This window comes from Thamnophis elegans, chromosome 2 (assembly GCF_009769535.1).
Source record: "Thamnophis elegans isolate rThaEle1 chromosome 2, rThaEle1.pri, whole genome shotgun sequence".
Lineage (NCBI taxonomy): Eukaryota > Metazoa > Chordata > Lepidosauria > Squamata > Colubridae > Thamnophis > Thamnophis elegans.
Genome location: NC_045542.1, coordinates 155866170 through 155894015, shown reverse-complemented (window position 1 = coordinate 155894015; position 27846 = coordinate 155866170). Strand labels below are relative to the sequence as shown.

The following is a 27846-nucleotide window of genomic DNA, read 5'->3' as shown; positions in this document are numbered from 1 at the left end:
TATGAAATTTTATATAAACAACACATGGAAAATATGAGAAGAGGTTTAAAAGCTTTATCTAGACTATGTTATAAAGATGTATTGTGATTGGATGATTTTAGGATGATTTAATAGAATGTTATCATATAATCCTATTCTAGATTTTAAATATTATATCTAAAAGTATGTAAAAACAATTATAGTCAAATTAAGGTTGAGATATAATAATCGTTATATACATGAATATATGTGAATTTAAAATATGTGATTTGATATGAAAACCAGTTGATGACTATGGAAGACATGCATGGAAACACTGTAACCAACTGACACTTTCTACAATTTGTAATGGAAGATGTTTTTTTATTTTTAGTTTGTCTGTCTTTGTTCAAAAATAAATAAAAAATGTTTTTTTTTTAAAAAAAGAGACGAAATTTAAGATTCCTGTAAACAAATCAAATTTTTCATCATGTAGAATTTCTTCTGTGATCAGGGATGAATTTTGTGTGAAACATTATCCACACTCAGGCATCTGAATGGTTACTCTCCCATGTGTAACCTTACATGATTTATAAGGCTAGATCTACAACTGAAATCTTTGCCACAATCCGGACACTCATATGGTTTCTCTCCTGTGTGAGTTCTCTTGTGTCTCCCCAGATGGAAATTATGCTTGAAACTTTTTCCACAATCCAGACATTCATATGGTTTCTCTCCTGTGTGAGTCCTATAGTGTATCACCAGCTTGGAATTCTCCTTGAAACCTTTCCCACAATCCGGACACTCAAATGGTTTCTCTCCTGTGTGAGTCCTATGGTGTATCACCAGCTTGGAATTCTGCTGGAAACTTTTCCCACAGTCTGGACACTCATATGGTTTCTCTCCTGTGTGAGACCTCTGGTGTAATATCAGATGAGAATTCTGACTGAAACTTTTCCCACAATCTGGACATTCAAACGGTTTCTCTCCTGAGTGAGTTCTCTTGTGTATCACCAGAGTGGAACTCTGACTAAACCTTTTCCCACAATCCAGACACTCATATGGTTTCTCTCCTGTGTGAGTTCTCTTGTGTCTCTCCAGATGGAAATTATGCTTGAAACATTTCCCACAATCCAGACACTCATATGGTTTCTCTCCTGTGTGAGTCCTCTGGTGTATCACCAGCTTGGAATTCTCCTTGAAACTCTTCCCACAAACCGGACACTCATATGGTTTCTCTCCTGTGTGAGTTCTCTGGTGTATCACCAGCTTGGAATTCTGCTGGAAACTTTTCCCACAGTCCGGACACTCATATGGTTTCTCTCCTGTGTGAGACCTCTGGTGTAATATCAGATGAGAATTCTGACTGAAACCTTTTCCACAATCTGGACATTCAAACGGTTTCTCTCCTGAGTGAGTTCTCTTGTGTATCACCAGAGTGGAACTCTGACTAAACCTTTTCCCACAATCCAGACACTCATATGGTTTCTCTCCGGTGTGAGTCCTCTTGTGTATCACCAGATGGGAATTACGCTTGAAACATTTCCCACAATCTGGACACTGATATGGTTTCTCTGTTTGGGTCCACTTGTGTATCACTAGGTAAGACTTATTAATGAAATTTTTCTCAGAATCCGGACATTCATATGTTTTCTCTCTTGTGTGAGTCCTCTTGTGTGTTCCCAGATGGGAATTACGCTTGAAAGCTTTCTCACAATCTGGACACTGATATAGTTTCTCCCCTGTGGGAGTCCTCTGGTATTCCATAAGGGCAGAATTCTGACTGAAACTTTTCCCACAAGCTGAGCACTCATATGGTTTTTCCCCTGTATGTGTCCTCTGGTGTACCACCAGGTCAGAATTGCAAGTAAAACCTTTCCCGCAATCTGAACAATACAGTTTCACTCCTGAGTGCATAATCTGGTGTTTCCCTAGCTGAGATTTCTGGTTGAACCTTTTCCCACAATCCGGACACTCATATGGTTTTTCTCCAGTGTGAGTCCTCTGATGTACCACCAGGTTTGAATTCTGACTAAAACTTTCCCCACAATACAGACACTCATATGGTTTCTCTCCTGTGTGACTCTTCTGGTGTATCACCAGGTTTGAATTCTGACTGAAACTTTCCCCACAATACAGACACTCATATGGTTTCTCCCCATTGTGAGTTCTCTTGTGTATCACCAGATTGGTGTACATGCTAAATCTTTTGTCAATATGGGAGTACTGGTAGAGTTTCTCTTCAGTATGGGTCCTTCCACGAATCACGAGAGACCTGTTTCGAGTAAAGCTTCTGACACACCCCAAACTTTTGTATAGCTTTTCATGGGGTGGTTCAGTTATGCATCAATCACATGTGATCTGCAATCTGTGTTTTTCCCAAAATAGGCAGTTTGTGGGGATTTTCCAACACTGATATTCTTAGTTTCTTGAGGAGGCCAACAATATTTCTGATCTCTTACCTGGTGGTTCTTTGATTCAAGCTACCCTTTCCTTCCACAAAGGTTTTCGTTAGTTCCTGTCAGTTTTTCCTATCCATGAAAACTTTTTATTCTCAGTGACTTCCAGGTGTTCTTTATTTAGAAATTATCCTCCTTGACTATTCATGTAATGTTTCCTTGAGTTCCATACATTCTTATTTTTTTGCAGCTGAAAGCTTTGCTCTTATAATTCTCTCCATTGTTTCTCATCAACTGAAGATGGAAAAAATGTTTTATACTTTCTGGAGGAAATGAACTTCTTTTCCATTTTAAGGCTGCTTCTCATTCTCTGTTATCCAGAGTGCTCTTCTGGGCATCATCTTTGCCTGCAAGATTCATGTTAATGGGTTAATTTCATTATTGTTTTAAAAAAGGCTGCATGATATGTGAAAGCAGTGGAAATACCCCATATATTACCATGCAAAAACAGACATCAAAATTCAAGTTTGATCTCCAACATTAATTATGATTCATTTGGCATGTAGAGGGTTAGCATATTCAAATATCAACTCAATCACAAAATTCTCCTTTTGGGCTGAGTAAATCACACATACAGTGAATTCAGAAAGTATTCAAAGCATTCTGATCCCCTTCACTTCTATCAGTTTTGTTACGCTGCTGACCTGTTAAAATTCATTTTTTTCTCATATATCTACACTCATAATGACAAAAACAGAATTTTTCTTTTTAAATTAAAAAGAAAAAACTGAAATATCACATTGGCATTCAGACCTTCCCCTTTGTTGAAGCACCTTTGGCAGCAATTACACCCTCAAATTTTTTGGGATATAACAAATGCAGCTTTGCACATCTGGATTGGGGGATTTTCTGCCATTCTTCTTTGCAAGTCCTCTGAAGCTCAGTCAGGTTGGATAGCAACCTTAGGTGGACCATCATTTTCAGGTCCCTTCAGAGATGTTCAATAAGGTTCAAGTCAGGGCTTGGTCTAGGCCACTCTAGGACATTCACAGAATTGGCCCTAAGCCACTCCTGTGTTGTCTTGGCTCTGGCTGAAATCCAGAGATCCTGTGTGCAGATGGGAGAAAGTTCGAGAAAGACAATCATCACTGCAGCCCTCCAGTGATCTGGGCTTTATGGAAGAGTGGTTAGGCGGAAGCCTCTCCTAGGTGCAAAACACTTGAAAACCCACTTGGAGTTTGTAAAAAAGCACCTGAAGGATTCTCAGACTGTGAGGAATAAGATTTTAGCAATAGCAATAGCAGTTAGACTTATATACCGCTTCATAGGGCTTTCAGCCCTCTCTAAGCGGTTTACAGAGTCAGCATATCGCCCCCAACAACAATCTGGGTCCTCATTTTACCCACCTCAGAAGGATGGAAGGCTGAGTCAACCCTGAGCCGGTGAGATTTGATCATCCAAACTGCAGAACTGCAGTCAGCTGAAGTAGCCTGCAGTGCTGCATTTAACCACTGCGCCACCTCGGCTCTATCTATTTTATGGTCTGATGAAACCAAGATTGAACTGTTTGGCCTCAATTCTATGGTAAATGTTACGTCTGGAGGAAACCAGGCACTGCTCATCACCTGACCAATGTCATCTCAACAGTGAAGCATGGTGATGGCAGCATCATGTTGTGGGGTGTTTTTCAGCAGCAGGTATGGAGAGACTGGTCAGAGTTGAGGGAAAGCTGAATGGAGGAAAGCACAGAGATATCCTCAATGGGAACCTCTTCCACAGCACTCAGGACCTCAGACTGGGCTGAAGATTCACTTTTCAACTTGACAACAACAGCACACAGCCAACACAACACAGGAACGGCTTAGGGACAATTCTGTTAACGTCCTAGAGTGGCCCAGCCAGAGCCCTGACTTGAATCCTATTGAACGTCTTTGAGCGACCTGAAAATGGCAGGCCACTGATGGTCACCATCCAACCTGACTGAGTTTAAGAGGACTTGCAAGGAAGAATTGCAGAAAATCCCCCAATCCAGGTGCACAAAGCTTGTCTTGTTGCATCACACCCAAAAAGACTTGAAGCTGTAATCGTTGCTAAAGGTGCTTCAGCAAAGTACTGAGTGAAAGGTCCAAAAACTTATGCCAATGTGATACTTCAGTTTTTTTTTTAAAGTTTTTTTATTTTTTATTTTCAAAACAAACATAACACATAAAATCTTCCTCTTTTACATACTGTAGAAAGTGTGTCAGTTGGTTACAAAAGACTTTTGTGCATCTCTTTCACAGTAATCAAGCATAATTCATATTAACTCAAGTATTTTAACTCAGATATTTATACATGTTACCATCATCATACCTCCATTTTCATTTGACTATAGTTGTTTAAACATCCTTCATCATAAAATATACCAAGATTTAATACATACTGGCATTTACTATTTCTAAAATCCTCCAATGGCACTAAATCCTTATGTCCTATTCTAGCTAAACATCCATAATATTTAATAACAAAGTTTTTTATCCTTCTTTCCAAATCACTGTTTACAATTTACATTTCATTTCCTTATGTTGTTCCCAGTTTTTTTAATTTTTAATACATGTACAGAATTCTGTTTCCACTTGTCATTATTAATGTAGATGAATGACAAAAACAATTGTGGAATTGCTCAACAACATAACAAAACTGAAAGAAATGAAGGGAGTCCGAATTCCGTTTGAACGCACTGAATATTCGTTCCTATTCATACAGAAATACACTCCTAATAATTTATTTATGTAAACAATTAAGTGTATTTCAATCTGCAAAATGCCCCAGAAGTGCTTTGGCTCAATTATTTTGATCTGATTTTAGAGATGCGGGGACATTGATAGACGAATCTTGGGATGTCCAAATCCTATACAAGAATTAAAGCATCTCTTTTGCCCTTGAAACTCCTCGCTTGCCAACGAAGCAACGTGTCAATAAAACCACAAGGATCCAAGTGATTCGTGAAGGGTGAAGGAGGCGGGTGGTTAAGAAATATGAAAAATACATCAACATTTCTTTAAATCTCCCAAATCTCCCAGCAGAAAATCACAGGCAGCAACTTTAAACCATGGAGCAAAAGGATAAAAACATTTGGGGAGAGAAAGAATTTTAGCCTCGTTGCTTCCTCTGCTTCCAGGCCGTGGAGGAACCCAAAGGGCCCGACTTGCTCCCGGCTTCTCCTCCGACCTGCCCTCCACTTACCTCCCAGAAGCCGCTTCCACCCTCCAAGAAGCACAAGAGGCTCCGCAACACCAAAATACTGCAGTGGCTGAGCCTGGAAGAGGAAGTTCCTCTGCCCTTTGCCTCATTTCCTCCACATCCTCTCTAGCAATCCATTACTCTATCCTTTCAATAAGCTCTAGCTCGAACTCTTTTTCCTGTATATTGTCAATACTAGGGATGCCGCTGCTGTATTCTAGTCTCTGCTTTCTGGTGGGATTCCTTACAGCGCCATCTAGCGCCATCTTCCATGCTTCCTTCTGTGCCATCAAGTCTTATTCGACTCCCACCGAGCACAGGAATAGCTTTCGTCCATGAGTGTCTATTCTAAACCTTTTCTTTCAGGTCTCCCAAGAGTCCACTCATTGCCCCTCTTACTCCAACTAAACCAAAGGAAAGCGTCCGGGGTGGGGTGGGGTGTCAATGATGTATAGCAGCCAACCTGAAAGTGCACCTCCCTTGGCAGTGGTGGGTTTCAAATTTTTTGGGAAACTTCTATAGGTGTGGCCTGCTTTGTGGGAGTGGCTTACAGGCCATGTGACTGAGTGGGAATGGCTTGGCAGTCATGTGACTGGGTGGGCATGGCCAACTTGTAAAATGTGGTGAAACTCACTTAACAACGCTCTTGCTTAGCAACCAAAATGTTGGCTCAGAAACTGGCATTTGAAGCACGCAAGTCTTAAAGCTGTCAAGTTACAAGACCCTTGCACCCCTAACCCTTTAGAAAAAAAACCCCCAGGGATGTTCAAACGTGACAGCTTTAAAACTTTAAAGTTTAGAGGCGGGTGGGGCAATTGGTGAGCCAGCCAATCAGTGAGCGGTGGGCGGGGCAAGCGTGGTGGGGATGGGTGGGGTGAAGGAGCTGGAAACAGTTCTAAATGGCACTGTAGGAGGTTAGAACTGGCAGGAACCCACCCCTGTCCCTTGGGGACTGATGAAGATTGTTCCAGCCAGTTTTTAGCCTGAGATGTTTGTGGGCAGAACTCCTCGAAAGCTCCCTTGGCAAGTGATCAAAGGTGTAATAGTTAAGCGGTTGAATGGAAGGATCTACCCCTAGCCTGTCCTTTGGGGACTTGTAGGGACGCCCCTCATCCTCACTGCAACTGAGCCAGAGCTTTTTTTGCAGGAACTAAACCAAGGGAAAGCATGGGGGGGGGGGGGGGCACAATGTGCCGTCAGGCAAGAAAAAAGTGTACTTTCCTTGGGGATCAGTGGAGATTATTCCAGCCAGTTCATCTTGGGGGTATAGGATAACTCCCCAAAACTACCTTTGCAACCGAGGGAAGCTTGAAGAGTAAAGCTTGACCCTACTTACCGGTACCTTCACAAGATTAGCCAGGTGCTGCATCATAGTTGATAAAGGTCTTGTTTGTATGTGCAGCCTTAAACAATTGCCAGCTGCATCCCACTAATACAATGAAATATGGGGCAAAACCTTGAAGGGCCCACCCGCATTGCTTCCAAACATATCCAGAGAGGAGATATTACTTTTTCATCTGCATTCTTACAGGGCATAAATCTAACTAAAAGGCAGAATTCCTTTGAGCAGCCTTCCCAATTTCCAGAGCAATTAAGATTCCACTATTAAATATTTCTAGGCAGCTTGGGCAAAATATTTGGAGTTTGATAGCTTGTAGAAAGCTGATCTAAAGTGTCCTTTTTTAAGTTGTTGACTCAGTTGTTGTCCTCAAAACCTCTCCACATAGCAAAATTTTATGACTGATTTCCTTTGGCTCCCAAGGATTTCGGACATGGAAGAACCAGCAGGCCAAAGGCTTCAAGGGAACTAGCTTCACTCCAGGCCAGGGCTGCATGTAGGATTTTAAGTCTGCAAATTGCCATGCGCTTCTGTAATTTCCCTATCATGGAAATCTCCATTAAGTCAAAGTGAATGAGACACCTACACAGAAAAAGGGAGCTCAGAAAGGGGCTGTCTATATTTGGTAAACAAAATTAACACTTTTCAAAGAAATGTTTGAAAGCATTTTAAAAGGAATGGTAGTATGCATGTGCACACAAAAATATTTCTGCTTCACACTCATTTTTAATTAGAAATTTAATATTCAAAACACATAAAAACAATAGAATATAAGCAATAAACAGGAAATTGGGAAAAATACCTCAGACTTATACCTTCCCTTTTTTCTATCAAGTAATTCTTATACATATTCCTGTTTGGGAATTGTGTCCTCTCAACTAACCAGAAGAAAACCATCTTAAAAAGGGATCCAGGCTGAAGTCCATTCCTCAGAGAAATCCAAGCGAACATTTCCTTTCCACATTGCTCACATCTGTGCAGAATAGGGAAATTCTGTAGTTCTTCACCAGGTTCAAGGTTGACTCAGTCTTCCACCCTTCCGAGGTGGGTAAAATGAGACCCAGATTGTTGGGAGCAATATGCCGACTCAGTAAATCACTTACTGAGAGCTGTAAAGCACTGTGAAGCGGTATATAAGTCTAAGTGCTATTGCTAATGCTGGAGCAGATAGAGAGGAAATACAAGATACACCGAACATTATAGGAAATGGATGAAGATAGCTACTAACTAGAGGATAGGAGGAGAGAGAGGGAGATCGTAGCACTAGGTAGACATGGAGATTAGGATTAGAGAAATGTAGAGGTGCTGAATAGAGACAAATAGAAAGATAGTTAAAAGACTATGGAGATCCTCAGGCATCCAGCTCATGGTTGTGCCCCAAGATGCTTTTTCAAGAGGCAACTGGATTTTCTTTTCTTTGGAGACGTTTCACTTCTCATTCCAGAAGCTTCTCCAGCCCTGACTGGATGGTGGGGAATGGAATAGTGTGGGAGTATGGCAAATGTGGAGTTTTTGTATTTTGCTATTGGCTATATATATGGTTCATTGGTTTCTGTATTAAGATTTCATTGCTGTAAGCCAGCAATGGAGTCACATTGGGCTGCCATGCACAATTTCTTAATAAATAAAAATACATACATACATGCATACGTATCTATATCCTACCTTTATTATAAGTAGAAATAACTCAAGGTGACAAACATACCTAATAAGATCTAAGCACCTCAACTTTGGCCTAGCATGGCAATTCCCCTCAACACTGTAAAAGGGAACAACCACACAACTCCAGAGAAAGGAAGCTCAGACCTCCTCCCTCATGTTTGTTACTAAGACAAGTTTGATTAAAAATAATAAGGCAAGAAATTTAATGGATAATTTCTCAACTGGGCTTCCAAAGAGAGAAAGGAAATGAAAGTCAAGATTCCTCTACTATACACATTTGCTTCATATGGAATTTCCTGTGGGCAATCAGAGAGGAATTTTGTGTGAAACACTTCTCACAATCTGGACACTTGAACGGTTTTTCCCCTGTGTGTAACCTTACATGATTTATAAGGCTAGACCTGATACTGAAAGCTTTCCCACAATCTGGACACTCATAAGGTTTTTCTCCTGTGTGAGTCCTCCAGTGTATCATCAAGTCGGAATTCCGACTGAATCTTTTTCCACACTGAGGACACTCGTATGGTTTTTCTCCTGTATGAATTCTCTGGTGATTAACCAGATAGGAATTCTGACTGAAAGCTTTCCCACAAAACAGACACTCATATGGTTTCTCTCCCGAGTGAGACCTCTGGTGTACTATCACATGGGAATTCCGATAGAAACCTTTCCCACAAATTGGACACTTATATGGTTTCTCTCCTGTGTGAGTCTTGCGGTGTTCCACAAGGTGGGAATTTTGAATGAAAGTTTTCCCACACTCGAGACACTCGTACGGTTTTTCTCCTGTGTGAATCCTCTGGTGTACCACAAGGTCAGAATTGCAATTGAAACCTTTTCCACAATCAGGACATTCAAATGATTTCTCTCCCGTGTGAGTCCTTTGGTGCATGATCAGTTTAGAATTCCTACTAAAAACTTTCCCACATTCCAGACACTCAAATGGTATCTCTCCTGTATGAATCCTCTGGTGTATCACCAGGTAGGAATTCTGACTGAAACATTTCCCACAATCGGGACACTCAAACGGTTTCTCTCCTGTATGACTCCTCTGGTGTATCACAAGTTTGGAATTCTCCTTGAAACATTTCCCACAGTCTGGACACTCATATGGTTTCTCTCCTGTGTGAGTCCTCTGGTGTAGCATCAACTTGGAATTCTGCTGGAAACATTTCCCACAATCTGGACATGGATATGGTTTTTCTCCTGTGTGAGTCATCTGATGTTCTACCAGGTGGGAATTCCGACTGAAACTTTTCCCACAGTCTGGACACTCATATGGTTTTTCTCCTGTGTGAGTCCTCCGGTGTCTCACCAGGTAGGAATTCTGACTGAACATTTTCCCACAATCTGGACACGGATATGGTTTCTCTCCTGTGTGAGTTCTCTGGTGTATCACCAGCTTGGAATTATGCAGAAAAAGTTTCCCACAATCCAGACACTCATATGGTTGTCCCCCATTGTGAGTCCTCTTGTGTATCGCCAGATTGGTGTGCATGGTAAATCTTTTGTCACAATGGGAGCACTGGTACCGTGTTTCACTGAAAATACAACAGGGTCTTATTTTCTTTTGACCCCCAAAATAAGCACGTGGCCTAATTTTTGGAGAGGTCTTATTATTTTTGAGGTTCAGGAGGTGGCAAGCGTGGTCACCTCAATATTTTTGGGGAGGGCTTATTTTAGCGTATGCACTCAAAAGCCCAATTGGCCTCTTATTTACGGAGATACAGGCTAGAGTTTCTCTTCGGGGTGGGTCCTTCCACGAATCATGAGAGACCTGTTCTAAGTAAAGCTTCTGACATACCACAAACGTTTGAATGGATTTTCATGGGGTAGTTCAATTTATGCATCAATCAGATGTGATCTGAATCTGTGTTTTTCCAAAACTAGGCAGTCTGCAGGGATTTTCCAACACTGATATTATTGGATTCTTGAGGAGGCCAACAATATTTCTGATCTCTTAGCTGATGGTTCTTTGATTCAAGCTACTCTTTGTTTTCTCAAAGGCTTTAATTAATGCCTTCCAGTTTTGGCTACCCCCCAAATCTTTTTCTTCCCACTGGCTTCCAGGTGTTCTTTACTGATAAATTATCCTCCTTGACTTCTCATGTAATGTTTCCTTGACTTCTAGACACTCTTATTTTTTTCCAGCTGAAAGCTTTGCTCTTATAATTCTCTCTTGTCTCTCATCAGCTGAAGAAAGAGAAAAGTTTTTACACTCTCTGGAGGAAGTGGAAGATTTTGATTGATGGCTTGTTTTACATTTTAAAGCAGTTTCTCATTCTCTTGTCCACAGTGCTCTTCTTGGCATTCTCTTTGTCTGTAAAATTAACATTAATGAATTAGTTTCTTTATTGTTTAAAAAATGGCTTCAAGACATGCAAAAGCATGAAAAATATTCCATATATTACCATGAAAAAACAAACTTCAACATTCTAGTTTGATCTCTAACATTATGATTCATTTGGCATGTAATAGGCTAGCCGATCCAAATATCAACTAAATCACAAAATTATCCTTTTGGCTTAAGTAAATCACACATAGAGTGCACTCAGAAAATATTCAAAGTAGTCTGATCCTGTTCACTTCTATCAGTTTTGTTACGCTGTTGACCGATTCTACAATTAATAAAATTCATTTTTATCATAAATCTCCACTAATAGTGAGATTATAAAAGCCCAGTCTAGCAGAATACCAATGAAGAATAATAACAACAGTTCTCAAAAGAAACCAGCATGGGTACATAAAGAATTCTCTGACAAATTGAAAGACAAAAAGGACAAGTATAAAAAGTGGAAAGAGGTCCACATAACTAAGACAGAATACCAGCTAATAACCCAAGCATGCAAAAATGAAGTGAGGAAAGCTAAGGCGCACAATGAACAAAGGCTTGCAACAAAAGTAAAAAAATAACAAAAAAAAGCTTCTTACAACATGTTAGAAACAAAAAAAGTCAAAGAAACAATTGGTCTATTGCTGGGTTGGAAGGTGACAAGCAACAGGGAGAAAGCAGAATTACTTAACTCGTTTTTTGTACCTGTCTTTACACAAAGGGAAAAACAGTCCAACGTGTCAAACACACCACCACAAAAAACAGATTAGCAACATAAGTTAAAATAGGGAAGAAAATTGTAAGTGAGCACCTGTCTACCCTAGACGAGTTCAAATCTCCAGGACCAGATGGATTACACCCCAAGGTTCTGAAGGAACTGGCAGACGAGTTCTCAGAACCATTGAACTATATCTTTTAAAGATCCTGGAACACTGGAGAACTGCCAGAAGACTGAAAAAGAGCTGATGTAGTTCCCATCTTCAAAAAAGGGGAAAAATAGATCCAGGAAATCACAGACCTATCAGTCTGACCCCAATACCAGGGAAGATTCTGGAAAAGATAATCAAGCAACAAATCAGTGAACACTTAGAAGCAAACAAAGTAATAACCAAAAGCCAACATGGGTTTGTAAAAAACAGATCATGCCAGAATCTTACTGCATTCTTTGAAAAAGTGACAAAATTAATGGACCAAAGAAATGCCAGTGATATAATTTACTTGAACTTCAATAAAGCATTTGATAAAGTAGACCATAACCTGCTTCTTGATAAAATAGAAAAATGTGGGTTCGACAGCATCACTACCAGATTGATTCACAACTGGTTGACTAACTGCACTCAACGTGTAGTCCTCAATGGAACTGCATCTACATGGAAGGAAGTATGCAGTGGGATACACCAATGCTCTGTTTTAGGCCCGGTACTCTTCAACATCTTAATCAATGATTTGGATGAGTGGATACCTGGGGAACTCATCAAATTTGCAGATGACAGCAAGCTAGCGGGAATAGCTAAAATCCAGAAGATAGGCTTAAAATACAGAAGGATCTTGACAGACTTGAACATTGGGCACTATTTAACTTTAGGTAAGAAAAACAAAATGCACAAGTACAATATATATATATGTGTGGTACCTTGTTCAATAGTAGTAACCATGAGAAGGATGTTGGAGTCCTAGTGGATAACCATTTAAATATGAGCCAGCAGTGTGCAGCAGCTGCCAAAAAAACCCAACACAGTTCTAGGCTACATAAACAGAGAGATAGAATCAAGATCACATGAAGTGTTAATATCATTTTATAATGCCTTGGTAAGGCCACACTTGGAATACTGCATTCAGTTTTGGTCGCCATGATGTAGAAAAGATGTGGAGACTTTGGAAAGAGTGCAGAGAAGAGCAGCAAAGATGATTAGGGTACTGGAGGCTAAAACATGAAGAACGGTTTCAGGAACTGGGTATGTCTCATTTAATGAAAAGAAGGACTAGGGGAGACATGATAGCAGTGTTCCAATATCTCAGGGGTTGTCACAAAGAAAAGGAAGTCAAGCTACTCTTCAAAGCACCTGAGGGTAGAACAAGAAGCAATGGGTGGAAACTAATCAAGGAGAGAAGTAACTTAGAACTGAGGAGAAATTTTCTGACAATTAGAACAATTAATCCGTGGCACAACTTGCCTCCAGAAGTTGTGAATGCTCCAACACTGGAAGTTTTAAGATGTTGGATAGCCATTTGTCTTAAATGGTATAGGGTTTCCTGTCTAGGCAGGGGGTTGGACTAGAAGATCTCCAAGGTCCCTTCAAACTCTGTTGTTCTGTTCTGTTCTATTTTATTCTATTCTCTGCCAAAGAAGCCAACAAAGTTCTAGGCTGCATAAACAGAGGGATAGAATCAAGATCACGTGAAGTGTTAATGCTACTTTATAATGCCTTAGTAAGGCCACACTTGGAATACTGGTTGCCACAATGCAAAAGATATTGAGACTCTAGAAAAAGTGCAGAGAAGAGTAACAAAGATGATTAGGGGTTGTTAGGCTGAAGCCTCTCCTCAGTGCAAAACACATGAAAACCCACTTGGAGTTTGCAAAAAAGCACCTGAAGGATTCTCGACTGTGAGGAACAAGTTTTTCTGGTCTGATGAAACCAAGATTGAACTGTTTGGCCTTAATTCTATGATAAATGTTACCTCTGGAGGAAGGCCACAAGGTCTCTTCCAACTCTGCTATTGTATTGTATTATTGTCTTGTTGCGTCACACCCAAAAAGACTTGAAGCTGTAATCGCTGCTAAAGGTGCTTCAGCAAAGTACTGAGTGAAGGGTCCGAATACTTATGCCAATGTGATACTTCAGTTTTTTAATTTTTTAATACCTGTACAGACATTTCAAAAATTCTGTTTCCACTTGTCATTATTGATGAAGATGAATGAAAAAAAATCAATTGTAGAATTGCTCAGCACCATAACAAAACTGAAAGATGTGAAGGGGGTCCAAATACTGTTTGAATGCACTGAATATTTGTTCCTAAAAATACACTCCTAAGAATTTATTTATATAAACAATTAAGTGTATTTCAGTCTGCAAAATGCCCCAGAAGTGCTTTGGCTCAATTACTTTGATCTGATTTTAGAGATGCGGGGACATTGATAGACGAATCTTGGGCTGTCCAAATCCTATACAAGAATTAAAGCATCTCTTTTGCCCTTGAAACTCCTCGCTTGCCAGCAAAGCAACGTGTCAATAAGACCACAAGGATCCAAGTGATTCGTGAAGGGTGAAGGAGGCGGGTTAAGAAATATAAAAAATACATCATTTATTTAAATCTCCCAAATCCCCCAGCAGAAAATCACTTAAATCATTTGCTGCTGCAGCCCACACGCTTCAGCCTCCTTCCTTCCTCTGCTTCCAGGCCGTGGAGGAAGCCAAAAGGCCCGACTTTCTCCCGGCTTCTCCTCCGACCTTCCCTCCACTCACTTCCCAGGAGCCGCTTCGACCCTCCAAACGGCACAAGAGGCTCCGCCGACACCAAATTACTCCACTGCCTAAGCCGGAAGAGGAAGTTCTTCTGATCTCCTTTCCTCCACGTCCCCTCTAGTAATCTAATACTCTATCGCTTCAATTCGCTCCAGCTCGGCCTCTTTCCTTCCGGTATAATGTCAACAGCAGCGGTGCCGCTGCTGTATTCTATTAACTTCTTTCAAAGGCGCGAGTGTTGCTTCTTTGTAGAGCGCCATCTAGCGACACAGGGTTGAAAATCACCCTCGTCCTACCTCTACCCTAAAGCGTTCGCAAGAGGCTTTCATGGATTCCGTGGTTCCTTCTGTGTATTCGACCCCCACTGAGCACAGGAATAGCTTTCGTCCATGAGTGTCTATCCTAAACCTTTCCTTTCAGGTCTCCCAAGAGTTCACTTATTGCAACTCTTGCTCCAACTAAACCAAAGGAAAGCTTCCGGGGTGGTGGGGGGAGAGAATGACGTATAACAGCCAACCTGAAAGTGAACCTCCCTTCGGGGCTGGTGAATATTGCTCCAGCCAATTTTCAAGTCGGGTGGTGGTGGAGATGCAGAACTCCTCCAAACCTGCCTTGGCAAATGGTTGAAGAAAATCACAGGGACCAATTTTAAATCATGCAGCAAAAGGGTTAAAAAAACATTTGGGGAGAGAAACAAATATGCAGCAGCCCGCAGGTTTCATTCTTCTCCCTTCGCTGCTTCTATCTACAACGTTGAGGAACCCAAAGGGCCCGACTTGCTCGCAGTTTCTCTTCCGACCTCCCCACCACTCACCTCCCTGAAGCCGCTTCGACCCTCTAAGCAGCACAAGACTTGCCCAACGCCATCATCCTCTCCTAGATCAACCAGAATAGGAACTACCTCTTCCCACCTTTGCTTCACGTCCACTCTAGCAATCTAATACTCTATCGTTTCAATAGGCTCAAGCTCCAACTCTTTTTCCGGTGTATTGTCAATAGTAGGGATGCCGCCGCTGAATTCTTTTCTCTGCTTTCTGGGGGATTCTATGTACAGCGCCATCTACCGTTCTTTTTGTGCCATCAAGTCGTATTCGACTCCCAACGGAGGGTGGGGGTGCAGTACTCCTCCAAACCTGCCTTGACAAATGATTGAAGCTGTAATAGTTAAGCTGTTGAATGGAAGGCTCTCGCCCTGGTCTTTCCTTTAGGGTCTACTAGGGACGCCCTCACTGTCACTGCAAGTGAGCCAGGAGCTTCTTTTGCAGGGACTAAACCAAGGGAAAGCATCCGTGGGGGGAACACAATGTGCCATCAGGCAGGGACAAAGCGCACCTCCCTTCAGTATCAGTGAAGATGATTCTATCCAGTTCTTTATCTCGTGGGTGCAGGATAACTCCCCAAAGCTATATTTAGCAACTGAGGGAAGCTTGAAGAGTGATGCTTAACACGACTTAGCTTCACAAGATTACCAGGTGCTGCACCATAAAAATTGATCAAAGTCTTGTTTGCATGTGCAGCCTTAAACAATTGCCACCTTCATATCCCTTTAATAGAAGAATGAAATAGGGGACAAAACCTTGAAGTGCCCTTTCAAACCCATCTAGATAGGAGATATTATTTCCCCCTCTTCATTCTTGCAGCTGGAACTGCCAGGATTACCCTCAGTTAAGCAATGTGATATAACACCTACACAGAACAACTAGGGGGCGCCATCCATTCTGTGATATCCAATTATGTACAGGTACATAATTTACTTGATTTAGTGACCATTTGAAGACACAAGGTCATTGAAAAAAGTGACATGACCATTTTTCACACTTAAAAGGCCACAGCAGCATTGCCACATAATGAAAATTCAGACTCTCGGCAATTGACTTATCTTTGTGACAGTTGCAGTGTTCTGGGGTCATGTGATTCCCCTTCGGTGACTGAGCAGGTGCACAACTTGGGGATCCTCCTGGACTCACAACTCCTGCTTGAGGACATGGCTTCTGGGAGGGGCTTTGCACAGATTCATCTTGTGCGCCAATTGTGCCCTTTCCTGGACCGAGATGCATTGTACAGGTGGTTACTTTTGGCTTGGTCCCCTCCTGGTTGAATCCCTGCACTGGACCATGTGAAACTTCCAACTGGCCCAGAATGGAGAAGCACACACAGTAATGGAGTGCTCTAGGTTTCCCATGTAACATCTTTGTGGTGTGAGCTACACAGGATTCGTTTATGGTGGAATTCAAGCTCGTCGTCTTTAAAGCTATTTATTACAGCAATAGCAATCGGGCATATATGCCACCAATATATCACCCCACAATGCTTTATATCACTCGGTTTACAGTGTCAGCATAATTACAGCATTATTACTGTAATGCGCTCTACATGGGGCTGCCCTTGAAGAGTGTTCGAAGACTTCAGTTAGTCCAGAACGCAGCCGCGCGAGCGATTGTGGGTGCACCCAGGTACACCCACGTCACACCTATCCTCCGCGAGCTGCACTGGCTACCCATTAGTCTCCGGACCCGCTTCAAGGTGCTGGTCGTCACCTATAAAGCCCTACATGGCATCGGACCTGGATACCTGAGAGACCGCCTCCTGCCGATTACCTCCCATAGACCGATTAGATCTCACAGGTTAGGTCTCCTCCGGATTCCATCTGCCAGCCAATGTCGGCTGGCGACTCCCCAGGGGAGAGCCTTCTCTGTTGCAGCTCCAGCCCTCTGGAACGACCTCCCCGTGGAGATCCAGACCCTTACTACCCTCCCGGCCTTCCGCAAAGCCATCAAGTCCTGGCTGCTCCAGCAGGCCAGGGGGCTTGTGAAATATCCAGCCCCACGGTAACTGTGAATGTTGTGTATTTTAAAGTGTTGTTTTGTTTATTTATCCCCTTCCCTTGTTTATTGTAAGCCGCCCGGAGTCCTTCGGGAGTGGGCGGCATACAAGACCAATAAACTAAACTAAACTAAACTATTGCCCCCAACAATTTGGGCCTTCATTTTAACATTCTCTGAATGACGGAAGGCTAAGTCAACCTCGAGGCTTGTCAGGATTGGATACCAGGCTGTGGGCAGGTTCACCTGGCAATACCGCATTCTAACCATTGAGCCAACAGGGCACATGTCATTATTTCCCCACCTTTACATTTGCATCTATCTGTTCTTCCAGGTCAGATAGGATGAGCACGCTCCTGGTAACTTTCCTTAAATATTGCCATCTGATAGGAGCTAGGAAGTAAGTGTTGTCTGTTGCAATTCCTGCCCTATGAGACACTCTTCCCCATTAAGTCTGGCAGGTCTTTATCCTCGTGGGTCTTCCATAAAGCAAAGAAGAACTAGCTCCCCCACCCCCAAGCACTGGGATAAGAAGAGAGGACTGCACATCAGGTGAATTGGAACCATGTTTTTGCTTTTACGCATTTGGTTTTAATACAGTCTTACAGTTAATTATTGATTGAGAGCTGGCCAGATGGGTAGCTACATGAATATTTTAAATAAATCATAGGAAGAAAAAAGAATGAATGAATCCGCTGAGGCAAGTTGCTTGGGGAAAATGAAGGTCTATACATTTGTTTATCAAATTTATAGGCTGCTAATCAATGTTCCCTCTAATTTTTTTTCAGTGTGAGCGGAAAAATATAGTGTTTTGAGTGGCACATTTTCATGCCTGAGCACCTGAATTTTTTTCACAGATGTCACCCAAGACAACAACGAAATCAGTGTTATATCAAATCAAACGAATAAAATTTTAAAACGAATAAAATTGTAAATGAATAAATTTAGAAATTTGTTGAAAAGCAAACTCACTACAATTATCTTTTCAAATTCATTTTGGATTAAGTAAAAAAAGAGCTTTGAAATGAATATATAAATGGCACTTAACACTGGTAATATTATAGTAAATGTTTGATATACTTCATTTTAATGAATTTCACTTGATATACTTCATTTTAATGTATTATATGCAATTTGCTATTTTAAATGAGTAAAATGATTAAAATCCCCATGCATAAAAAAGTCTCATTCACATCTAACAGTTTTCTTCCATCATTAATTTGTAAACTCAAGGATTTATTGCCTGTCTGTTCAACAATGCTTGCTGATTGTTTAAAAAATTGTAGCAATTTGTTCCTCTCTATACAGGTGGTTTCAGTAACCTACTACTACTGAACTCTGGGAGACAATTCTGCATATAACTAGTGATAGTAACTTGTGACCCAAAATATCCAACAAAATTGCACAGATAAACTGACAGATAGGAAGTTTAATTAGCTTAAAAGCAAAAATATTCTCAATGACTTTGAAAATCCCAATGAGTTATCAAATATCACATGATGTCACTTGACCGGCTGGAGACTCAAAGATAGCTGAGATTGCAGCCAGGAGAGGTAGAACAAGGAAGGTTTTCTTTGAAAGGGAGAGATGAGTGAGGAAACAGACCCTGCTTCTTGCATTTGGATTCTGTGGCACAGTCGCTCTAGGTGGGAGTTTAGGATCGCTGCCATGCTGCCCTGGATTTGCCAATGCGAGCCTCAGGTGGGTAGCCTTGTTGTGGAGAGGTAGAAAGCGAAGGCTGGAGGCTCACTGCCGCCGTTTCTCTCGAGCATGGGTTGCTCTCTGCGGAGCAACCCACACACGGCTTAGTTGGCTTGTTCTTGGTTCGCGACCAGCCCCCACCCTGTTTACTGTTACTGTTTACTGTTTATTAAATTTATAGGCCGCCCAATACCGAAGGACTCCGGGTGGCTTACAGAAACAAGAATTTAAAAAAAATTAAAAAGGGATTAAAAAACAAATAAAACACAACAAATTTAAAAGAAACACAACATGCACCCAATCTAAGCGGGGCTGGACCTCAATCCCGACGTCAACAGCCCCAGGCCTGCCGGAATAGCCAGGTTTTGATGGCTTTTCCGAAGGCCATGAGAGTGGGTAGGGTCCGGATCTCTGGGGGTAGCTCATTCCATAGGGCCAGAGCGGCAACAGAGAAGGCCCTACTCCGAGGCGTCGCCAGCCGGCATTGTCCAGTTGATGGCACCTGCAGAAGGCCCATCCTGTGCGATCTTATCGGTCTTAGGGAGGTGTGCGGCAGAAGACGGTCTCGTAGATATCCAGGTCCTAAGCCATGTAGGGCTTTAAAGGTGATAACCAGCACCTTGAATCGTGCTCGGAGACCAATGGGAAGCCAGTGCAGCTCACAGACGATAGGTGTAGTGTGGGTGTACCTAGGTACACCCAGTATCGCTCACGCGGCTGCATTCTGGAATAATTGTAGTCTCCGAACACTTTTCAGGGGCAGCCCCATGTAGAGCGCATTACAGTTATCCAGCCTTGAGGTGACGAGGGCGCGAGTGACTGTTTGAAGTGCCTCCCGGTCCAAATAGGGCCGCAACTGGTGCACCAGGCAAACCTGGGCAAAGGCCCCCCTGGTCACAGCCGACAGATGATGTTCCAATGTCAGCTGCGGGTCCAGGAGGACCCCCAAGTTGCGGACCCTCTCTGAGGGGAGCAAATTTTCTCCTCCCAGGCTAAGGGACGAACTAGGTGGGCTGTCCTTAGGAGGCAACATCCACAGCCACTCGGTCTTGTCAGGATTGAGTGCGAGTTTGTTCACTCCCATCCAGACCCTAACAGCTTCCAGGCACTGGCACATTACTTCCACCGCTACGCTGAGTTGGCACGGGGCAGACAAATACAACTGTGTATCATCCACATACTGGTGGTATTTAATCCCGTGCCGGCGAATGATCTCACCCAGCGGCTTCATGTAGATATTAAATGGGAGGGGGGATAGGACCGACCCCTGCAGCACCCCATAATTAATGGGCCTAGGAGTCGATCTCTGCCCTCCAACCAACACCGACTGCGACCTGTCAGAGAGATAAGAGGAGAACCACCGTAAAATGGTGCCTCCCACTCCCACCTCTTCCAGCCGTCACAGAAGGATACCATGGTCGATGGTATCGAAGGCCACTGAGAGGTCAAGGAGCACTAGGATAGAGGAATGTCCTCTATCCCTGGCCCGCCAGAGATCATAGGTCAGTGCGACCAAAGCGGTGTGTTAATCGAGGCACGGATGCTGGAGAGGAAGGGAAGCCAGCTGCTTTCACACAATACATTTATCTCAGAGGCTAAATTAATCACGCGAGTCAGAAAGACACAGAACTTTCTTTCAGCAAGTTTCGGTCAATCACTCCTCCCCATCCCCAACCCAACAAGGCAAATTTAGCTCTCTTAAACTTGTGCGAAGGCAGCTGTGGGCAATGTTCCCTCTAAATAGTTGCTCCAGGAATCCCGAGCCACCTCAAGTCCTCAACCCAGTCACTTTGCTGCCCTGCTGCACCTCAAGACTCCTGTTTAGCTGGAGGTTTCAATCACGGTTGTGCGGCTGCTCTGCCGACTGCAGTCCGTGTGTTGCTGCGCGGTGTTTACTTTCCACGTGTGCGGCCGGGCACCCACACAGCTTAGAGGGAACATTGCGCTAATCCTAAGGTGGTTAACTTCTGAAATTTACTGTATTTTTCGGAGTATAAGACGCACCAAGGTTTTGAAGAGGCAAATTAAAAAAAAAAGGGTTTTGCACTCTGCAAACCTCCAAAAAAGGCAAGTTTTTCACCCCCCCAACAAAGGGAATGAACAGTCCTTAGGAGGGTTGTAGAGTGTTCCTGGGTGAGATGGGCCCCCAAAAACGAGCAAAAAAGGGGCCATTTTTTGCAAAAAGCGCCTGTTTTTTGTCAAAAAAAAGGGCATTAGGAAGCTTATGTAGTGCTCCTGGGGGCGAGGGCAAAATTGAGCAAGAAACAGGCCATTTTTTGCTCATTTCTGCCCTCCCCAGCCCCCAGGAGCTCTCTGAAAGCCTCCTACAAGCTACACACGGCTGTTTTGGTGAAGAGGCGGGGTTTCGGGAGGCAAAAAATGTGGAAGGGGAATGACAGCACTGGGTTAAACTAAGGAAGCTCAGAACACCTCGCCCATGTTTAATAATAAGACATGCTTCTCTAAAAAGAATCATGCAAGAAATTAAATTATCAATTTTACAGCTGGGCTAAGGGATAAGAAACGAAATTCAAGATTCTGCCAAACATCAAATTTTTCCTCATGTGGAATTTCTTCTCTGATAAAGGAGGAATTGTGTGTGAAACACGTTCCCCAATCTGGGCATTTAATGGTTACTCTCTTATGTGTAACCTTACATGATTTATAAGGTTAGACCTACTACTGAAATCTTTCCCACAATCCGGACACTCATACGGTTTTTCTCCTGTGTGACTCCTCTTGTGTATTACCAGATGGGAACTTTGACTGAACGTTTTCCCGCAATCTGGACACTCATATGGTTTCTCGCCCGTGTGAGTCCTCTTGTGTCTCTCCAGATGGGAATTACGCTGGAAACTTTTCCCACAATCTAGACACTCATATGGTTTCTCACCCGTGTGAGTCCTCCTGTGTCTCCCCAGATGGGAATTTCGCGTGAAATGTTTCCCACAATCTGGGCACTCATATGGTTTCTCTCCAGTGTGAGTCCTCTGGTGTTCCATAAGGGAAGAATTCCGACTGAAACTTTTCCCACAATCTGGGCACTCATATGGTTTCTCTCCAGTGTGAGTCCTCTGGTGCACCACCAGGTCAGAATTGCAACTAAAGCCTTTCCCACAATCTGAACAATACAGTTTCTGTCCCGTGTGCGTTGTCTGGTGTTTCACCAGGTGGGATTTGTGATTGAAACTTTTCCCACAATCAAAACACTCATATGGTTTTTCTCCAGTGTGAGTCCTCTGGTGTATCACCAGGTTCGAATTCTGACTGAAACTTTTCCCACAATACAGACACTCATAAGGTTTCTCTCCTGTGTGAATCCTCTTGTGTATCACCAGGTCAGTATTGTGACTGAACCTTTTCCCACAATCCGGACACTCATATGGTTTCTCTCCTGTGTGACTCCTCTGGTGTGTCACCAGTTTGGAATTCTGACTGAAACTTTCCCCACACTCATATGGTTTCTCCCCATTGAGAGTCCTCTTGTGTATCACCAAATTGGTGTACATGCTAAATATTTTGTCACAATGGGAGTACTGGTAAGAGTTTCTCTTTGGTATGGTTATTCCACGAATGACGAGAGACCTGTTGTGAGTAAAGCTTCTGACGCACCCCAAATTTTTCTATGGCTTCTCAGATGTGATCCCCAATCTCTGTGTTTCCCACAATAAGCAGTCAGTGGGGATTTTCCAACACTGATATTCTTTGATTCTTGAGGAGGCCAACAATATTTCTGGTCTCTTACCTGATGGTTCTTTGATTCTAGCTACCCTTTCCTTCCACAAAGGCTTTCATTAGTTCCTGCCAGTTTTGGCTATCCACGAAACCTTTTTCTTCCCACTGACTTCCAGGTGTTCTTTACTGATAAATTATCCTCCTTGAGTTCTCATGTAATGTTTCCTTGAGTTCCAAACACTCTTATTTTTTTCCCAGCTGAAAGCTTTGTTCTCATATTTCTCTCTATTGTCTCTCATCAGCTGAGGAAGGAGAAGAGTTTACACTTTGAGGACGAAGTGGAAATAAATGCTGATTGATTATCCGTTTTACATTTTATAGCTGTTTCTAATTATCTGTTGTCCAGAGTGCTCTTCTTGGCATCTTCTTTGTCTGTAAGATTCATATTAATGGGTTAGTTTCATTATTGTTTAAAAATGACTACATGATACGAAAGCAGTAGAAATACCCCATATATTACCATGAAAAAACAGACATCCCAATCCTAGTTTTACTTCTAAGATTAATTATGATTAATTCTGTGAGGGTAGTGACAATTTAATAGCTGACAAGCTGCTGTAAGGCTGTAAACTGAGATGATGCAATGAGAATGAGTTAGCTGGGCTACTGCCAGTTTAAGAAGCTATCTATATAAGGGAGGCCATGTGAGGGCATCTTTCTTTGTCTCTCTCTCTCCTCGTGTATCTCTGTCCTCGTATTCTATTTCTATTGTGGTTCCCCGTGTATAATTGAAGGTTGATAGCTTGCCTGGTATTTGCCTAACAGGTATGTATATATAAATTTGTAGATAAGTCATTGTTTGAAAGACAAAACCTCTGTATACTGTATTTTGCTCCTGGGTTGTTTCAAAATAGTAGTAACGCTGTGCGCATTCTGACAGGTTATGGGCCAATCCAGAGAGAAGGCCAGAGTGACTAGGGAGACCAGAGAGAAGAGAAACCCAGTGTGAGCTTGCATCAGAGCCAGAGGGGTTGTACAACTTAGTTTGATAGTGATTAATGACTTGTGAAAGGAAGCTAGGACAACAGAACTGATGGAGGAAGCCAAAGAGGCCTCAGCCGATTCTCCATCAAAAGTGTCCCCAGATGCAGGAGTGGGGAAAACGAGAGGTGATGATGCCCGGCTCAATACTAGGCAAGCTCAAATATCCCATTTAAGCAAGGTGATGGCCAGCAACAGGTGGTTCGTCCTTGAATGGAGGTCTGGCTGGGGCGGTCAATGGGTGAGTAAGACCTTCCACTTCAGCTGAGAACTTGGTAAAGCCAGTGATCTGTTATAACTGTGGGGCTGCAGGGCATTGCAGGAGCACTTGTACTAAGCCACAGAAAGCACAGACTTTCGGCCCAGTCGAGGGCCCAATGAAGGTGCCCAGGGATACTAGCCAGCTGAGAGGAGGCTGACCGCCACCCCATCATGTGACCTGGCAGTCATACCAAGAGGGCCAGGAAAAACCAGGACTCCAGGGATCCTTACGGGGGTTAGCGCCACCCAAGATTTAAAGCATCCCTTTTGCCCATGAAACTCCTCCCTTGCCAGGAAAGCAACAGGTCAATAAACTTACAAGGATCTGAGTGATTCGTGCAGGGTGAGGGAGGCAGGTGGCTCAGAAATATGAAAAATACCTATCAAGATTTCTTTAAATCCCCCAAATCTCCCAGCAGGAAACGACAAGCATCAATTTCAAGCCATGCAGCAAAAAGGTAAAAACATTTGGGGAGAGAAAGACCATGCAGCCAAAGCCACCATGTTTCAGCCTTGCTGCTTCCTCTGCTTCATACACAGTGGAGGAAGCCAAAGGGCCCGACTTGCTCCCGGATTTTCCTCTGACCTGCCCTCTACTCACCTCCCAGGAGCCGCTTCCACCCTTGAAACAACACAAGAGGGTCCGTCGACACCAAAACACTCCCCCTATGTGACCCGGAAGAGAAAGTTCCTCTGCTCTCCTTTTCTTCACGTCCTCTCTAGCAATCTAATACTCTCTCGTTTCAATTCGTTCCAGCTCGGCCTCTCTCCTTCCGGTATAATGTTAAAACCAGCGGTGCCGCTGCTGTACTGTTTACTGCTTCCTAAGGCGTGAGTGTTGCTTCTTTGTAGAGCGCCATCTAGCGACATAGGGTTGAAAATCACCCTCGTTCTATCTATCCTGAAGCTTTTGCAAGAGGCTTTCGTGCATTCCTTCGGTGTGATGCATTCGATCCCCCACCTAGCACAGGAACAGCTTTCGTCCATGACAATATACTACCTTTTCTTTCAGGTCTCCCAAGAGTTCACTCACTGTCCCTCTTGCTCCAACTAAACCAAAGGAAAGCGTCCAATAGCCAACCTGAATATGCACCTCCCTTGCAGTTTACAGTTGGGTGGTGATGGAGGCGCAGAACTCCCCCAAACCTACCTTGGCAAATGGTTGAAGCTGTAATAGTTAAGGTGTTGAAGAGAAGGCTATAGCCCTAGTCTCTCCTTTGGGGTCTGGTAGGGTTGCCCTCATTGTCCCGGCAACTGAGCCAGGAACTTCGTTTGCAGGAACTAAACCAAGGGAAAGCATGGGGGGGGGGGGGGGGGGGAGTGCCACCATGCAAGGAGAAAGGGCTTCTCCCTTATGAATCAGTGAAAACTCTTCCAGCCAGTTTTCTCTTGGGGGTGCAGGAAACTCCCCAAGACTATATTTGCCACTGAGGGAAGCTTGAAGAGTGATGCTTAACGCTACTTAGCTTCACAAGACTACCAGGTGCTGCATTATAAAAGTTGATAAAGGTCTTGTTTGTATCTGCAGCCTTAAATGATTGCCAGCTTAATCTCCCTTTAACAGAAAAATGAAATATGAAACCTTGAAGTGGCCACCCACATTGCTTCCAAACCCATCTAGATAGGAAATATTATTTTCCACTCTGCATTCTTGAAGCTGGAACTGCCATGATTACCCTGAGCAAGCAACGAGGTTTAACACCTACAATTGAACTGTTAGGTGAGACCGTCCATCCAATTATGATATACAATTATGTACAGGCTGTCCTCAATTTGCTTCATTTAGTGATCATTTGAAGTTACAAAGTCATTGAAAAGACAGACATGACCATTTTTCACACTTAAAGGCCACAGCAGCATTGTCACATGATCAATAATTCAGATTGGGCAATGTACTTCTCTTTGCAACAGTTGTAGTGTTCTGGGGTCATAGGATCCCCTGTGGTGACTGAGCTGGTTGCACAAACTGGAGGCCCTCCTGGACTCACAACTCCTGCTTGAGGTGGGCATGGCTGGGGGAGGGGCTTTCAACAGATTCATCTTGTCTGCCAATTGTGGCCTTTTCTGGACCGAGATGCATTGTACAGGCGGTTACTTTTGGCTTGGTCCCCTCCTGGTTGAATCCCTGCACTGGACCATGTGAAACTTCCAACTGGCCCAGAATGGAGAAGCACACACAGTAATGGAGGCCTCTAGGTTTCCCATGTAACATCTTTGTGGTGTGAGCTACACAGGATTCCTTTATGGTGGAATTCAAGCTCATCGTCTTTAAAGCTATTTATTACAGCAATAGCAATCGGGCATATATGCCACCAATATACCACCCCGCAATGCTTTGTATCACTCTCGGTTTACAGTGTCAGCATATTGCCCCCAACAATTTGGGCCTTCATTTTAACATTCTCTGAATGACAGAAGGCTAAGTCAACCTCGAGGCTTGTCAGGATTGGATACCAGGCGGTGGGCAGGTTCACCTGGCAATACCGCATTCTAACCATTGAGCCAACAGGGCACATGTCATTATTTCCCCACCTTTACATTTGCATCTATCTGTTCTTCCAGGTCAGATAGGATGAGCACGCTCCTGGTAACTTTCCTCAAATTTTGCCATCTGATAGGAGCTAGGAAGTGAGTCTTGTCTGTTGCCGTTCCTGCCCTATGAGACACTCTTACCCATTCAGTTTGGCAGGTCTTTATCCTCCTGGTCTTCCATAAAGCAAAGAAGAACTAGCTCCCCCCCCCCCCCAAGCACTGGGATAAGAATAGAGGATTGCACATCAGGTGAATTGAAACCATGTTTTTGCTTTTACGCATTTGGTTTTAATACAGTCTTACAGTTAATTATTGATTGAGAGCCGGCCAGATGGGTAGCTACATGAATATTTTAAATAAATCATAGGAAGAAAAAAGAATGAATGAATCCGCTGAGGCAAGTTGCTTGGGGAAAATGAAGGTCTATACATTTGTTTATCAAATTTATAGGCTGCTAATCAATGTTCCCTCTAATTTTTTTTCAGTGTGGGCGGAAAAGTATAGTGTTTTGAGTGGCACATTTTCATGCCTGAGCACCTGAATTTTTTTCACAGATGTCACCCAAGACAACAACGAAATCAGTGTTATATCAAATCAAACTAATAAAATTTTAAAACGAATAAAATTGTAAATGAATAAATTTAGAAATTTGTTGAAAAGCAAACTCACTACAATTATCTTTTCAAATTCATTTTGGATTAAATAAAAAAAGAGCTTTGAAATGAATATATAAATGGCACTTAACACTGGTAATATTAAAATAGTAAATGTTTGATATACTTCATTTTAATGAATTTCACTTGATATACTTCATTTTAATGTATTACATGCAATTTGCTATTTTAAATAAGTAAAATGATTAAAATCCCCATGCATAAAAAAGTCTCATTCACATGTAACAGTTTTCTTCCATCATTAATTTGTAAACTCAAGGATTTATTGCCTGTCTGTTCAACAATGCTTGCTGATTGTTTAAAAAATTGTGGCAATTTGTTCCTCTCTATACAGGTGGTTTCAGTAACCTACTACTACTGAACTCGGGGAGACAATTCTGCATATAACTAGTGATAGTAACTAGTGACCCAAAATATCCAACAAAATTGCACAGATAAACTGACAGATAGGAAGTTTAATTAGCTTAAAAGCAAAAATATTCTCAATGATTTTGAAAATCCCAATGAGTTATCAAATATCACGTGATGTCACTTGACCATCTGGAGACTCAAAGATAGCTGAGATTGCAGCCAGGAGAGGTAGAACAAGGAAGGTTTTCTTTGAAAGAGAGAGATGCACGAGGAAGCAGATCCTGCTTCTTGCATTTGGATTCTGTGGGGCGCGCACTCTAGGTGGGAGCTTAGGATCGCTGCCGCGAGCCTCAAGTGGGTAGCCTTGTTGCGGAGATGTAGAAAACGAAGGCAGGAGGCTCACTGCCGCT

General features: G+C 42.8%; 1 protein-coding gene and 1 long non-coding RNA gene across 2 annotated transcripts; both read right to left on the bottom strand.

Moving 5' to 3' along the window:
- Window positions 1–343: 343 nt before the first annotated feature.
- On the bottom strand, window positions 344–24964 carry LOC116502428 (zinc finger protein 850-like). The gene is made up of 6 exons (XM_032208322.1): window positions 24481–24964; window positions 21540–23009; window positions 21405–21411; window positions 8835–10201; window positions 7440–7500; window positions 344–2298 (listed from the first exon to the last, which is right to left on the bottom strand). The coding sequence occupies exons 2-6, from the start codon at window positions 22409–22411 to the stop codon at window positions 520–522; spliced, it is 4086 nt and encodes a 1361-aa protein (XP_032064213.1). The 5' UTR covers window positions 22412–23009; window positions 24481–24964; the 3' UTR covers window positions 344–519.
- LOC116504802 lies at window positions 10515–15295 on the bottom strand. The gene is made up of 2 exons (XR_004254844.1): window positions 15194–15295; window positions 10515–10900 (listed from the first exon to the last, which is right to left on the bottom strand). It is a non-coding gene; the product is annotated as an uncharacterized LOC116504802 (long non-coding RNA).
- Window positions 24965–27846: the final 2882 nt, after the last annotated feature.